The following is a 15,906-nucleotide window of genomic DNA, read 5'->3' as shown; positions in this document are numbered from 1 at the left end:
GTAAGACAAAGATAGAATGATTCTCTAAGCTATAAGTTAGTTTTCTATGTTCCATGTCTTGAGAATTTTACACTAGCAACATAAAAAAAAATTCTACTGTTTAAGCCCATCATAAAAACTACACAAAGAACATTTTGACATTGACAGTTTATTGTTTCGTATCTCTAACTGGCTGGTTGGCATTGGCAGATACACAGTGGACTTTGTAACCTTTTTAGATATTATTTTTCATTGAGTGGTACTTTATTAAAATTTGTTTAAATACTGGCTGGCAAAATGTTTTCGCCATCTGCAAGGCATTTGTTGTATTCTACCCAGGTAATTCAATTTAACAGTAGCTTTGCAAATCCTTTCATTACGTTGATAAAAGAGTTCAAAGATTAATTTGATAATCAAATCATGATGGCACTAATGTATTACTTAATGCTTGTTTCTAGTTGCGTAGATTGCAGAGCACGCTGGTCATCGCCGAACACAATAATGAGGCGTTATCTGCAGTTACCCAGAATACCTTGAGCGCAGCCAAGAAAATCGGTGGAGATATTTCAGTATTAGTTGCAGGCACTAAATGCGGTCCAGTAAGTACCAGGAAGCACTATTAGGTTAAGTAAACATTATCATAGCAATTAATCTCCATTTTTTGTGAGATCAATACACATTACAATACCGATAGTGCTAGTAAGCATATTTTTTTTTTGTTATATTTTCAGGCAGCTGAGAAGATTGCCAAGGCCGGTGGTGTCTCCAAGGTCCTTGTGGCTGAGAGTGAGGCGTTCAAAGGCTTTACTGCGGAATCACTGACTCCTCTTATCCTTGCAACTCAGAAGCAGTTCAACTTTACGCACATCTTGGCCCCAGCCACTGCCATTGGAAAGGCTGTGCTTCCGCGAGTAGCGGCCAAGCTGGATGTGTCGCCTATCACTGACATTATTGGTGTCAAGGATGCTAACACATTTGTGAGGACTATCTATGCTGGAAATGCAGTGCTGACACTTGAAGCCAAGGATGCAATTAAAGTCATCACTGTCCGAGGCACTGCCTTCCCCCCTGATTCCCTGGAAGGAGGCTCCGCTGCCGTGGAAAAGGCTCCTGAAGGGGACTACAAAACTGACTTGGTGCAGTGGGTGTCACAGGAGCTCTCCAAATCGGACAGGCCTGAGCTTACCAGTGCTAAGAATATTGTGTCTGGAGGTAACAATAACTTTTCACTGTTTACTTAAATTTTTATAAATCTTTATAGATACCTATATTGGATATCTGCATCACTTTGCCTTTCAACTGTATACAAATGTGATAAAAATTGAGAATGATTTGGCAAAATCTAGTTTTAACTAGACACTGATATGAGTACCAATATGAAATGTTAAATATGTTAAGTTTATAATTAAATATACTTACAAATAATCATATCTAGAATAATTTTCTCATTGTAACTAACCATAAATCAATGTTGACAAGGCCTCTGTATTGTGTATTTCTAACCTTATAATATAACTTCTCAGGCCGTGGTCTGAAGTCAGGCGACAACTTCAAGCTCCTGTATGACCTAGCTGATAAGCTAAACGCTGCTGTGGGAGCATCTCGCGCGGCCGTCGACGCTGGCTTCGTGCCCAACGACTTGCAGATCGGTCAGACCGGCAAGATTGTTGCTCCAGTAAGTATACGGGGCCAACCAACCTCATGCTTCTGTAAGATGCAGTGGACAAACTAAATGTCACCATGTTGAAAATATTTGGAACTCCAAGTAGACACTTAGACCTATGAAAATCATTAGTTTTAAGAATAAGGTGTATAAGAAGAATTCCAACTTGTTTCTGAATGTCGGCTAGTTCCGTAAATTGATGGATGGATGTTCTTCAAGTGTGGAATGGACTCATTAACTGATTCGGAATTACAATATTACAAATATTATAAACTATGATTTCTTTCTACTGTAGCCATTTATTAGTAGTAAGTACATAACATATGTATGTAGACATACAATATTGATAATTAATAATCATGAAAAGTAAATATGTATTTTTTTGTCGGTTTTATTCCTTATTATACGAGATAACCTAAAGTGTTTTATCACTTTATCACACAGGACCTATACATCGCTGTGGGCATCAGCGGCGCTATCCAGCATCTCGCCGGCATGAAGGACTCCAAGACCATCGTTGCCATCAACAAAGACCCTGAAGCACCCATTTTCCAGGTTAATATTTATTTTAGTGCTCTTATTGTGTCATCGTTATTATACAATACAATTCGTTATTATCGTTATTATACGAGTACAATCTGTTATAAAAATAAACATGGAACTATAAAATCTTATCACTAATAGCTTTATCATGTTCTCGCGTTGTAGTTGTTTTTTAAGTTCCTGTTGTTCTTGACGGGTTTTTAAGCGATTATTCATAAATGCTGTGGTTGTCTCCACCGCCCAAAAACGCGACGGATATTTATTATATTTTAAAAATATTTTGAGAGTTATACTTATTATATTCAGCAAAACTATAAATAGTATCCTTGCATACGTATTTGTATACAGGAGTGCAATGAATTTTGCTGTAAGTACCTACATATTATTCATGAATCCCCAGAGAACTTAAATGCAATATTTCTTTTTAGGGTTCCGTAGTTAAAATAAAAAGGAACCCTTAGCTATGAATCGTTTGTCTTTATCTGTCATTTTGACTTATGTACAGTGATCGGAATAGGCAGAGTATATTTACCTACACTTGGTAGAACATAGATAAAAAGTGGAGACTTCCTTACGACAAAATTTTTTTGCGGGACTAAAGTCCCGGGAACTTACCGAATAATTAATATTGTTCTGAATAGTACAAAAAACAATGCAAACTGCTTCAATACAATAAATAGGCATAAAATAAAACAACCAATATATAAACGGATTTTTCTATATATTTTTTTAATAAACTCTCTTTATGTACAAAGTTATTATTGTTTTATTAAGTCTAAATATAAATAACATTGCAACTCAATCTACAAATACAAAATTATTTTATTGATTTAAACTAACACCATTTTCACACATACCTATTATTAAATGAAAACGGGACTTAATCGCGTAACACTTATATTTAATATTTGGCCCAAGGTTTCGGATGTCACATTACGTCCGTGGTCAGAGGCATACGGGTAGGGAGTTGTGTCAACATTTTCTAGCTATACGAGTTTTTGGAACTACCCGCACTTGATTTCCATTAGTTACTTTTATGCTAGGGTAAGTGCTACGCGAGTAAGTCCCGTTCTCATTTACTTTACAAAATTATTTGTCGTCACTATCAGAATCACATTCATAATCATAACATTCATTCATTTCAGTACTATTATTATTCTCCTGGAGATGATTGAAATATATTACTATAATTTTTTCCATATTTTCAATTTTCAGTCTATTTTTTTTCACGCTTAAAACCCATTTGTATGTAGAAAATGACCGTTCAACGTCTACAGATGTGAGTGGTGCAAAATTATAAATCAAATCATCATCTGCGTCGATCCCTTGAACAAGGTACAGTACGGTAAGTATAATGTATGTAGGTTTAATACATTACACGGCCAAATTATGAACATAGGCAAGTGACTCAAGTCAATAGTCATAGTTCGTGACCATATATTTCAGCCTTTATTTTCTTACCTTCGATTACACATACACACAATGAAAAGGATAAAAATGTTAAATAATAAATACATTATCTTACCTTGAAACTTGGTAGTTTTGCAGTATCCGTGGTGTTTTCAGTATCCAGTAATCGCCAAATCCAATCAAAGCAAAATCGGTGTCCGAGTTCAGGCCGTGTGTAATCAAGTATAGCAGGCGAAATTCCAGTAAACAAGCAAATGTCAAATATCCAAAAAACACAGTATCTACACTTCCGTACGTACTCGACAAGGGATAGTAAGAAACTGATGTCAACTTTCTATTTAATGCATAAGAAGGGTTGCAGGTAACAGCGATAAGTGATAACGACATCTGCTTTGTCTTTTAGACGATAACAATGGAAATTACAATTGACATAGTAGATAGTAATACTGTTATTTCTATCTCTTTCACTTAAACACAGCTGGTATTGGCGTAAAAGAGACGGACAAGTTTGAAATAATATAAATACAATAATGTTATATTATCACTCGTAAACTAGTACAAACTTGTAGTGTTGTGGTTACTATTTAATTTTACGTACATTGGGGATACATTATGAGATTTTATTTATTTTACTGATTTTTAAATCCGGGAAGTCCCGGTAAAAAAAAATTATCGCAAGGAAGTCTCCACTTCATGACTTTGTTCTACCAAGTGTAGGTAAATATACTCTGCCTATTCCGATCACTGCTTATGTATTTGTAAGAATTTAAATAAAAGAATAGAGCCAGAAATAGAAAAACACCAACCCGTAGAGCAGGCAGGATTCCGGAAAGGTTTTTGCACAATCGATCACATCCATACCCTGGAACAAATAATCGAAAAGCATCAAGAATATCGACAACCCCTATACCTAGCATTTATTGACTATGCAAAAGCTTTTGATTCTTTATCCCACGAAAGCCTATGGCAAGCACTAGAGACCCAAAACATCCCGGAAACTTATATAAAAATCCTGAAAGACATACACTCGGCGTCACGGAAATCGCACACCCACGGATTTTTGTTTCAAGCCGTTATAAACCTTATGTTGTTGAAGGTAAAGTATGAGTGTGTGGGATCATTTTAAAGAGAATTTAACCCTTCATTTAAAAACAATGCAATAGTTACTAAAGAGTAAAAAAAAGGCACCTTTTTAATAAGAAATAAAAATCGTATATTCATGCAAAAAAATCAACAAATTAAAACACAATAAAATCAACAAATATCGGAATACAAATGCCTAAAACTAAACTTAAAACCTAGTGTTGCCTCCTCTGGCCTTAATGACTGCCTCCATGCGAGCCTTCATGGACCTCACGAGAGACACGACGTATTCTTGAGGAATAGCATCCCACTCTTCAATGACGGCATCTCGAAGCTGTTCCAGGGTCGCAGGTGCAGGATACGTGACCGCACCTTCCGTTTTAGCTGATCCCAAAGGTGCTCTATGGGATTCAGGTCCGGACTCCTTGCTGGCCACTGCATGACGGTGATCCCAACCTGATCAAGGTAGTCCCGAACAATCAACGCTGTGTGGGAGCGGGCGTTATCCTGCATGAATGTGAATCCAGGACCGACAAATTCGGCGTATGGAACCACAAGGTCCTCCAGGATCTCTGTGATGTACCGATGAGCAGTCATGGATCCCTGGCCTCGACCACCACCAGTGCGGGAAACACAAACGAGCTCGGTTTTGCCGGCGAGGGAAATGCCACCCCAGAACATGCAGGATCCTCCTCCGTATCCGACGGTTTCTTCAAGACAGGCCTGTGAATAACGTTCCCCTTGCCTCCTGTACACTTTTCTGCGCCTATCGTTGCAGAACAGGCACACCCTGGTCTCATCGGAGAAGAGGACAGCCTTCCATTGGTCGACCGTCCAATCCTTGTGTTCGCGAGCAAACTCACGTCTGACTCGCCGATGCTCTGCCGTCAATTTGGGACCCGTAGCCGCTCTATGGGGCATGATCTTCTTCTCCCGCAACCTTCTTCTTACTGTAGAGACACTCACCACCGTTTTCCGAACTGCTTGCAGCTGCTGCTGCAGCTGGACAGCGTTGGAGAAACGGTTCCGCAAAGACGTCGACACAATAAAGCGGTCGTCTCTTTCGGAAGTGCAGCGTTGTCCTCCGGATCCAGGCTTCCTGGTGAAGCTTTTAGTCCTCTGGAATCGATGAACTGCTCGGAGAACTCGGAAACGGCTTATGTTGAGTTGCCGAGCAACCGCAGACTGCGTCATTCCTGATTCCACCAGGGCTACTGCTTGAGCTGCTTCTGCTTCCGTGGTATCCATTTTCTTGGGGTGTTTTCTTTCTCCAGCTGTTCCGGTGTGACCTCTGTGAACTCTGGATACCGAATAACCCATATTCCACTTTTACCCCCCCTTTTAAACCTATCCAAGGTAACGCAACTAGCGACCCTTACAACGCGTATTGTAGGTGTTCTTTCAGAACGCCGTAATTTCGTGATTATTATTATTTTTCCCAAAAATGCTTTACTCATGTTTTAATGCTTATTAATTGTGCTTTTAAATGATGTATATATTGTGAGGGTATAATACATATGATAAGAGCTATATTTGCTTAAAACAAAAATCGGTGGGTGTGCGATTTCCGTGACGCCGAGTGTATATAGCAAAAGCATAAGCAGGGTGAAATTGGACAGACTAGGACCAGTGATAAAAATTTGTAGAGGTGTGAAACAGGGAGACCCGCTATCGCCTACAATCTTCATCTCAGTCCTACAACATATAATGAAAGACCTGAGCTGGAAACACAAAGGTATCAACGTAAAGGGGAAAAACCTAAGTAACCTTCGCTTCGCTGATGACATAGTACTTTTCGCAGAATCATCAAGACAATTGCAAGAAATGATATCAGAACTATGCTCAGCAAGCAAAAGGATAGGATTGGAACTAAACTCATCAAAAACAAAAGTAATGACTAATACCCTCCAAAAACCTATACCGGTAGACAACACACGAAAGTTAGAATATGTCGACAATTACATATATTTAGGAAAACGTATTTCATTTAGTACCAACCGAAATAATGACGAAGTCGACAGGAGAATCAGCATGACATGGAATAAGTTCTGGAGCCTGAAAGAAATATTAAAATCGAAGCTACCACTAAAACTAAAAAAGAAAGTCATGGACGGATGCCTGCTCCCCTGCATGTCGTACGGATGTCAAACTTGGATATACAACTTCTATACAAAGGACAAAATACAGAAGGCCCAGCGTGCAATGGAGAGGAGTATCCTGAACATTAGGCTGAAGGACAGACAATGATCCCAAGATATACGTAAAAAAACCAACGCCATTGATGCTCTAGAGCATATGAAACGCCTGAAGTGGAAGTGGGCTGGTCATGTGGCAAGAATGACAGATGAAAGGTGGACACAACTTGCTACTACGTGGCCGGGCCCAAGGGCTAAGAGAGGCCAAGGACGCCCTAGAGATCGCTGGGTCAAAGATATTTAAAAAAACTGCCGGAGAAAACTGGATACAGAAAGCCCATTCAAGATCAACTTGGAAACTGTTGGAGGAGGCCTTCACCCGTCAGGGGCCTTAATTACCATTAATATATTACAATTTACAAATTTATATTCATTATGTACTAGTTAAGGTAGATTAAGGATGAAAATAAAGGCTTAATTAATAATTATTATTTGTAAGAAAGGGATAAAGCATAAATAATTTAACTAAATCAGGCCCGTAAAATTTTATGAATAAGGGGGTACATCTCATAATCGAGACCTTAATGATGTGCTTTTTGTTTCAGGTTTCAGACTACGGCTTGGTCGCGGACCTGTTCAAGGCGGTCCCAGAGTTAACCGGCAAGCTGTAAACCAGCAGCCGCAACAGTTTTAGCTAATAGTATAATGAATTTCTCATTACCTCCAATTCGCGCACCATGAGATTTTTCGAAAATTGTACAATTGTTGATGTGTAATCTTGATCATGTGTAAACTTGCTATTTATACAAATAAAAGTTGTTACTGTAATTTATTTGTTTACTTTTATATAATATTTGATCCCACCGGATAATAATGTACTTTGACACTTTTAACAGTGTTAACAGTGTATACAAACCACAGAATCATGTAAACCGTACTTCATTTTACTTACGTAAGTAGGGACACAGCTATACTACAGAATGAGAGATGAATATCGTTACTCATCCTAACAAATAGCTTTGTCCCTACTTACGTAAATAAAACTTACAAGTGTATCTCAGGCCTAAAGACAGGGAAGCGTGAGAATATTTAAATTAATGAAGTACGGTTTACGTGATTCCTATTTACCGCCAAAAATATAAAATAAGCTCTAGGTCATGTAAAACAGCACTACTTTACTAGCAAAAAGCTTTTTTGGTATGGCACCAAAAATGTTTAACAAGCTTCCAAGGTATTTTAAAAATGAATGATATAAAAAAAATAAGTTTTTTTTTACAATAAAGCATTCAATCCAAGATTTTTTGTCACACAGTATTACATATATTATTATTTATTAAGTTTTAATTTTAAATGCACGCTACATGTCTTTTGTAACTTCATGTTTGTATGCCTTATATGGCGAAGCATAGTGATACATACTTATTGTACATTTAAGACCTACGGTTGTACCTAGGTACCTTAGGGTGGTTCACGTTTGTATGGGAAAAATTCAAACTCTAGTTAGAAGAAGCGGCACCCCCTCATTTTGTTACACTTGTTATGTTGACAAAATACGCCAAGTTTTGTAATCTTATCTCAACTACAAGGGGGTGCTCAAACACTTTGAAATTTTTCAAAGTTGTATGAAATCCAAAAAAATCAAGTTATTATTTTTTAGATTTTTATGTAAGTAGTGGTTTTCACATTATTTGAAAGTGTGATTTAAAAGTTATTAAGTAAAAAAATATTTTTATTTCTATTTTTTATTAGTTTTTTAGGTGAAATTAAAAAAATCTTACTTTTGAAAAATTATAAAAAATAGAAATAAAAATGTTTTTCTACTTTTAAAAACTTATAAATCACATGTGCAAATAGTGTGAAACCAGATACTTAAATAAAATTCTGAATAATAATTACTTTTTTTTTTTGGTATTCATACAACTTTGAAAATTTTCAAAGTGGTTGAGCACCCCCTTGTAGTTGAGATAAAATTACGAAACTTGGTGTATTTTATCAGCATAATAAGTGTAACAAAATAAGGGGGTGCCCCGTAGGAAAATAAAAAAAAATGTTTTTTGGGCCACCCTAAGGTACCTAGTTTAACGAATATAATATATCATTTGCAATTTAAAATAACAAAGGCTTAATTACTTAGCCCTAAGTTTGACTTTTGTTCTAAACGATGAATGGTCGTATGTTTTTAGCTAGTTTACTTTTAACTGACGCTGGTAAAGGTTAAAAAAGTGATTAAATTTGGGGACTGTAACAGGAGCAAAAATTTAAACAAAGATCACTATCTTTTAAGCCTTAAAATAACTCCAATTACTCTCTAATTGTCTCTAATCGTCCCAAGGTTAAAGAAAGGTTCGAAAGCAAACGAAAGTCTTGATATTGACAGCTTGTTATATCTATTGGCTTCAAATTCTCTTTGCTATTGGCAAAGAGAATAGATAGTATAGAGGGGGGGAGTCCTGTCATAGTAAATCTTGTAGTCACAGTAAATTTACTGCCATCTATCGACACACGACTAAAACTCAAAATGAAAACGTATAAAATTATCAAGAAAATGTATATAAATGATTTTATTATTTTTATATCATTTTGACCCATGTTCATTCACTGATATCTATGTGTTACAATTGTTAAATATGAAACGGTGTCGTCACGCCATCTAGCCGAGCATAGGCTAAAGGTGTGTGCGCCATCTATCCGAGAATGACTTTTTCATGATTTCTGAGCCACGTTTTTTCCTTAGACTTTGTCTTTGCTATTGGTTAGAAATAACTGCTACTCGCCGCTAGATGGCGCTGGTAGATATGGTTATATCAAGTTATATAAATTCAAATGAAAGATAACTTTTTAGGATTCGAAAGAAAAGTTGATTTATAAAACGAATATAGACGAAAACTGTTAATGTAATGTATATATTGTGATTTTGTTAGTAAAAAAATCAGGTGTTAGGTGTGTACCTATATGTAGGTACCTACATAAGAAATAAATAAATTATTTTCTCCAAAAAAATAAGACAATAATGAATCTTGATATTCGTTAAAATGTTCCAGCCTTTGTTAAAACATTGTATTTCATTAAGTACCTACTCGAGCACTTGAAAATGCATGCAGCGTGGGATGCACATAACCTGCCCACATTACGATCTACGCACGTAGAAAGATAGGTATTTAACAAGCAAAAGGTACGTAGTCAATCACGCCGGTAATGATAGTACCTAAGAGGGAGATGCGGTTTCGACGAGTGGCATCCTCGTTATCATATCTGCGGGGAGGGAAGGCGGAGCGGCGCAGGCCCCGCCCGGCCGACACGCCCGCGCGCCGCGCTCACAGCGCCCGACCATGCCGCGACCGTCGCGCGAATCCTATGGCGAACACAAACCACCATACTCCTACATCTCTTTAACCGCTATGGCCATTTGGAGCTCCCCGGAACGCATGCTGCCGCTCTCGGAAATCTACCGATTTATCACCGACCGCTTTCCGTTCTACCGGCGCAACACGCAGCGCTGGCAGAATTCACTGCGGCACAACCTCTCCTTCAACGACTGCTTCGTGAAGGTGCCGCGCCGACCGGATCGACCCGGCAAGGGTGCCTACTGGACGCTGCATCCGCAGGCCTTTGACATGTTCGAAAACGGCTCACTGCTGAGAAGACGCAAGCGGTTCAAGCTACACCAGGAAGAAAATTCATCCTCAGAGTTGACGACGCTATTTAACTTCAATCATATGCTACACGCTCGGGTACCTCCGCTGCCAGCTCTTGAAACACAGGCAGTGCCTGAGCTGAATCTCACAGTTCCGAAAATAAAACCTAATACGTCCTTCATGATAGACAGTTTGTTAAAAAGTGATGTGGAAAGACCCTGTGCACTGGATTCTCATGAGGACCATATGGAAGTGAGTGTTACCGAGGATCCGGTGACCATGCCAGCATGGTACAGGCCAGAGATGCTGGCGTTGTGCGCGGCGATGTGGCCACCGCATCTGCCTCTGTTGTTCCCACCAGTACAGTTCACATTACCTTTTGGGAATAGCTTTAGTGATGCATATTTTCATTCGCCGTTTCCACCACGGTAAGATCTTTCGAAGTAGTTACTCGTAGGCACCTACTTTAGGCTGAATCTTTCAGCCAAATGCATTATTTTGCCTGTTTGTAACCAGAAATGGTATAACTTAGGAAAACCTTATCTAGTTGTTTACTCTACTTAAACTGAAAATCGTAGTTCTAGACCAAAAAAAGTAAGACAATGTTGCCACTTTTTACTAGCGCGTCTTGTATTTATGAAATAAGTAAATAAAAGTACTTTTTTTAAATCGTAGGAGTAAAATTACCAATAAATAAATTATATTAGCGTGTTTATTTATAAAAAAGGAATTTACTATTTTACAAACAATTTATTGCAGTGGCAACATTGCTTTACGTTTTTGGTTTTGAACTACGATTTCCAGTTATTACTGGTTATAGTGAATATAAAATCGTTATGCGTAGATAGGTAGTTATTATTTCGCTCATATAATTTTGATCAGATAAACTAATATATATATATATATATATATCCTTCGCAATTTATAATTAGATACCTATGATTGTTAAAGCAAGATAAAATATATTATTTATGATTGTCATGTTTAATTTTGTTCAATAAATATCTACTTTTTGATACAAACAGAAAAATTTCATAACACCCTGGTTGTCATAATATGTACCTAAGCATAGATATACCTTAAACTATGTATACTTACATATAAAACTAAACTAAGATTTACCTTGCATCGTAGATCCAGATGGAATATTGCCTTAATAAAAAATAAACACCTACCTACCTAATGAAAAGCTGAAGAAAATGTAGAATAGGCATATACCGAAAAAACCTCTACCCATAACAGCCGCAACAGCTAACGGATATTTCATTCAATTATTAGTGTAACTATTCTTTCTTACATAGGTAAGAAATGTTTATACTCAAGCTGGTTTTTCCATCGCTGTTACGCTTGTTACGCGTGACGAGGCAGGCTTCCTATTCTAGTTCAAAAACACAACGAACATTGATATGATATTGATATTGTACCTACCTACACCTCGCCCCGACAGTTAAGTAAGTGTTCTTTCACTGTTTTATTTAAATAGTACCTGTACTTAAGATTTCAGATAATATGGCCTCCGAATAATAATGATTAAAATATTAGATAAGGCAAGGTAAGATATAAGTACCTTCTCTTTTACATCTATGATAAGTATAGGTACCTCTATAGTTCGTTATTTTAGCATTAGAAATAAAGTAAACAATCTTGATGTGTCTTTTAATTGAAAAACACGTTTTAAAAATAAGTTACGGCAAATATGTAACAATTATGAATCTAAATACGATCATTTATATTCTTCTGCTTTCATAAGTAATAGTTACTGATTTTTAAAAAGCGTTTTTCAATTAAAAGACATGTCAAGATCGCTTACCTTCTTTCAAGTTCTTTCTAATGCTAAAAAAACGAACTATACTTAGTTGGAACTAACCTATACCTATCTTCCTCTGTTGACAAGCCAACTTGGTAGCAGACAATATGTATGTGATAAATATAGCCACTTTGTAGTAATATAATAAGTACCTAAGTATATATTAGGTACCCACCTACATGTGAGAAATATTTTAATAAGTTACTTATTAGCAATTTGTATTTGTCTAATTTGCATAAAGCTATTCTCCTCCCCAACCAACTCCGCTGTTCACACCGACCGGCAGGTGATATCTTTCAACGCACTATAAACTACATATTTTATGGGTTTTTACATAGCGCATGATTTTAAACTGTTAAAATGTAATATGTGATAAATCGCCTTTCTCTAGTTTAAGCTTAAAGAAAGGAGGGTACGAATGTAATCGGCCGAATCAGACCCCGTGACGGGCGGGTGTTGGGTACTTGTCATTTTTTGTTATTTATGTGCAACGGCTTTGTTGGGGCTGTTTTGGTTATTAATATAGAGAAATGGTTAAATTGAGTGCCGTTTACCCGCGGGCGGGGCGCAACTCGCGAGCGAACACCTTTCGGGGTTGTCGGGTATTAACTTTGGTGTCACCAATTACACACTATTTTAAGGATGCATGGGGTAGTCTGATGTAGGAGCGATAAATCTAAATGAGTTTTGATATATTAATGGGCGGTAGAACAACAATTTGATTAAATTTATGTTGCGCTTCTAATCGAATTTAAACGAAGCATGGAATAATAAATAAGTGTGAGCCTACCTACTCTGTTTTCTCCTAAGGTGAAAACTTTTGTGAGCTAGTTTTTAGCGTTCTTTAATTATAAACACAAGAAAAAAGGAGACGCAGAAGAAGACCGAGAGGCGCGTTATTTACCAAGCTAAAGGCAGTCAAGGTCAGTATCAGGACTCTACAGCTCCACCATAGTAGGTATACTCCACCGACAAAGAGTCAGGCTCAGGCTCTTAAAATTAAGATGACAATTTATAAAAGTGCCACAAAGATTTGCTATTTTAAAGTATTTTGAAGCTTTTATTAAAGTACGAAAGCATTCACTGTTTATGTCCATGCATGGTCTGACATAAGATACCTACTGTAGGCAGTCGGGCCGCCGATGACGAAAAAATACGCGAAAAGTTTAATATGTACAGTTTATTTTTACACAATATTTACACAACACATAAAGTACACAGAATATATACAACTAGAGGCAATTTACACATTTAAAATACAAACTATGTGCAAAACACAAAACATTCGTTGCTACCATTCGCATAGAAAAACTCACAGTAAAAAATATTTACAAAAACAAAAGACGCGCGCTGGCCGCGGCATTCTTACCGGCCAGCACGCGCACAGCACGGAGGTTGGTAGGTCCGTCGCCTACATTCTCCACCCCAGTGCTGGCTCAGCACTCATTTACTATTGGGATTCGTGCAACGCGTGTTGCCGAACGCCTCAAAGTTCCCGACTTAGTCTTCAGCTCAACCATGCGCACCCGACCATCTGCTCCCGGGAATACTTGACTTACCACACCTTTTAACCACACGTTTCGGCGAGCCCCAGGGTCCACTATCAGCACCAGGTCACCTACCTGCAGAGGCCTCTGTTCCTGGTTCCATTTTTGTCGTGGTATCAAAACCGGCAAGTACTCTCTGACCCAGCGCTGCCAAAACATATCTGCTAGAAGCTGTGACTTGCGCCATTGCTTCCGGAGATGTAAGTCGTTATCATTAAAACAACCTAATACAGGTAAGCTGGACGACGTACCGAGGAGGAAATGATTTGGCGTCAAAGCCTCATCACTGCCATGTTCAACAGATACGTGAGTTAAGGGTCTACAGTTCACTATATTTTCTACCTCGGCTATAAGAGTGCTCAAAGATTCATCTTTGGGCGCTCTTTCTTTTAAAATTACCTTTAGCGAAGTCTTTATGCTGCGCACCAGTCGTTCCCATGCCCCACCCCAATGGGGACTAGCGGGTGGAATAAACGACCACTGGATTCCTTCGTTCGCAGCTTCTCTTTTCAAGACTTCATCATCTAGTTCCTGAACGGCTTTCTTCAATTCCGAATCAGCGCCCCGCAGGTTAGTACCGTTATCGGAATACAAATATCGCGGCCAACCTCTTCGTGTCGCCATCCGCCGAAGTGCCATTATCATAGAATCCGTTGTCAGAGAATGAACTATTTCTATATGGACGGCTCTTACCGTCAGACAAGTAAAAAGTACACCATACCTGTTTTCGCGGTGTCTTCCCACTGTCACCTCCATTGGGCCAAACAGATCACATCCGCTGTATGTAAACGGCCTCTGATGGTGAGCCATACGCGCAGCTGGTAAGTCTCCCATCCTGGGAACTTCAGGTTTGGCTTTCCTCAGTCTACATGTCATGCAGCGTGAAGCTACAAATTTAACAGTAGACCTCAGCTTCACTATCCAGTATCTCTGCTTGAGATTATTTACTACAGTCTCCTGTTGATCGTGAGCAGCCTTTTCATGGTAATGTTTGGCCAATAGTCGCGCTACTTGATGCTTACCGTCAAGGATGACTGGTCTTTTTACATCATGTGCAACATCTAGTGCGGCGTCAATTCGGCCACCACATCGTAGCACGTCGTACTCGTCTAAAAATGGTGATAAGGTACGTATTCTGCTACTGCGTTCCATACACTTACCTGCTTTTATTGCCGCAATCTCTTGGCCGAAAGACTCTCGCTGGGCTTGTTTCAATATAAGACGCTCCGCTCGTTCCATTGTCTCGCAGTCCTCTTCACTTGTAAGTTTTTTACACTTGTTTACAAACTTAAGAACCGCTGCAGTAGCTCTCTTAAGCCGCAACCAAGAGGAAAAACGATGAGGATCCGGAAGAGATGAGTTTATAGCAGTTTCTTGGACCAATGTTACGCGTTCTAGATTTGAAACATTTACATCTCGTTCCACTAAGTCTTGCGGCCATGTAGATTCTACACCGTACAAAAATGTAGGACCGTTGAACCATTCGTTTTGAAAAATGGTTTCATCGTAGACCTCACGTGTAGCTGTGTCGGCAATATTTAACTTAGTAGGTACGTACCTCCACTCTGATGCACTCGTAAGCTCGTCGATTTCACCCAATCTATTCGCAACAAAAGTCTTATAATTGCGTGTGTCATTTTTTATCCAGTGCAACACGGTAGTGGCATCACTCCAAAAGTATCTTCGCGATGCTTTGAGTTTGTGCTCTTTTAACAGTGTATCTGCTAATCTGGCAGCTAAAAGAGCACTTTGTAACTCATATCTGGGCACTGTCAATGCTTTGACTGGACAAACTCGACATTTGCTAGCCACTAACGTTACACAGATATTTCCAAACTTGTCATTCCATCGCCAGTATGACACGGCAGCCATTGCTTTTGTTGACGCAACACAAAACGTATGCAACTGCAGATTATTATACTTACAACTTGTTGCAGCAGCACTTGCGCTGACGCCCGTCAGTGGAGATGGTGCAGCGTTTGTAGCGACCGGCTCTCGTAGCATTGCTACGCTTCCTGTTGTCGCAGCCTGGTGATAACATCTGGGTACTCGAATTTTATTTATTACCTGCAGCAGCTCCAGCCACTTTCGCCACTTATCAAAT

The 15,906-nt window shown here is 38.6% G+C and overlaps 2 protein-coding genes across 2 annotated transcripts; both read left to right on the top strand.

The window, feature by feature from the left end:
• Nucleotides 1-157: 157 nt before the first annotated feature.
• LOC134789760 (electron transfer flavoprotein subunit alpha, mitochondrial) lies at nucleotides 158-7,641 on the top strand. The gene is made up of 6 exons (XM_063760392.1): nucleotides 158-318; nucleotides 438-578; nucleotides 711-1,191; nucleotides 1,503-1,654; nucleotides 2,087-2,197; nucleotides 7,419-7,641. Exons 1-6 carry the CDS (start codon nucleotides 277-279, stop codon nucleotides 7,482-7,484), a joined length of 993 nt encoding a protein of 330 aa, XP_063616462.1. The 5' UTR covers nucleotides 158-276; the 3' UTR covers nucleotides 7,485-7,641.
• Nucleotides 7,642-9,991: 2,350 nt separating this feature from the next.
• Nucleotides 9,992-10,982, top strand: LOC134789480 (fork head domain-containing protein FD4-like). Its single transcript, XM_063760059.1, has one exon. The coding sequence runs from the start codon at nucleotides 10,143-10,145 to the stop codon at nucleotides 10,878-10,880; it is 738 nt and encodes a 245-aa protein (XP_063616129.1). The 5' UTR covers nucleotides 9,992-10,142; the 3' UTR covers nucleotides 10,881-10,982.
• The last annotated feature ends 4,924 nt before the right edge of the window (nucleotides 10,983-15,906 follow it).

This window comes from Cydia splendana, chromosome 4 (genome assembly GCF_910591565.1).
Source record: "Cydia splendana chromosome 4, ilCydSple1.2, whole genome shotgun sequence".
Lineage (NCBI taxonomy): Eukaryota > Metazoa > Arthropoda > Insecta > Lepidoptera > Tortricidae > Cydia > Cydia splendana.
Note: the sequence above shows the minus strand (reverse complement) of the source record. Positions and strands in the feature narration are given on the sequence as shown.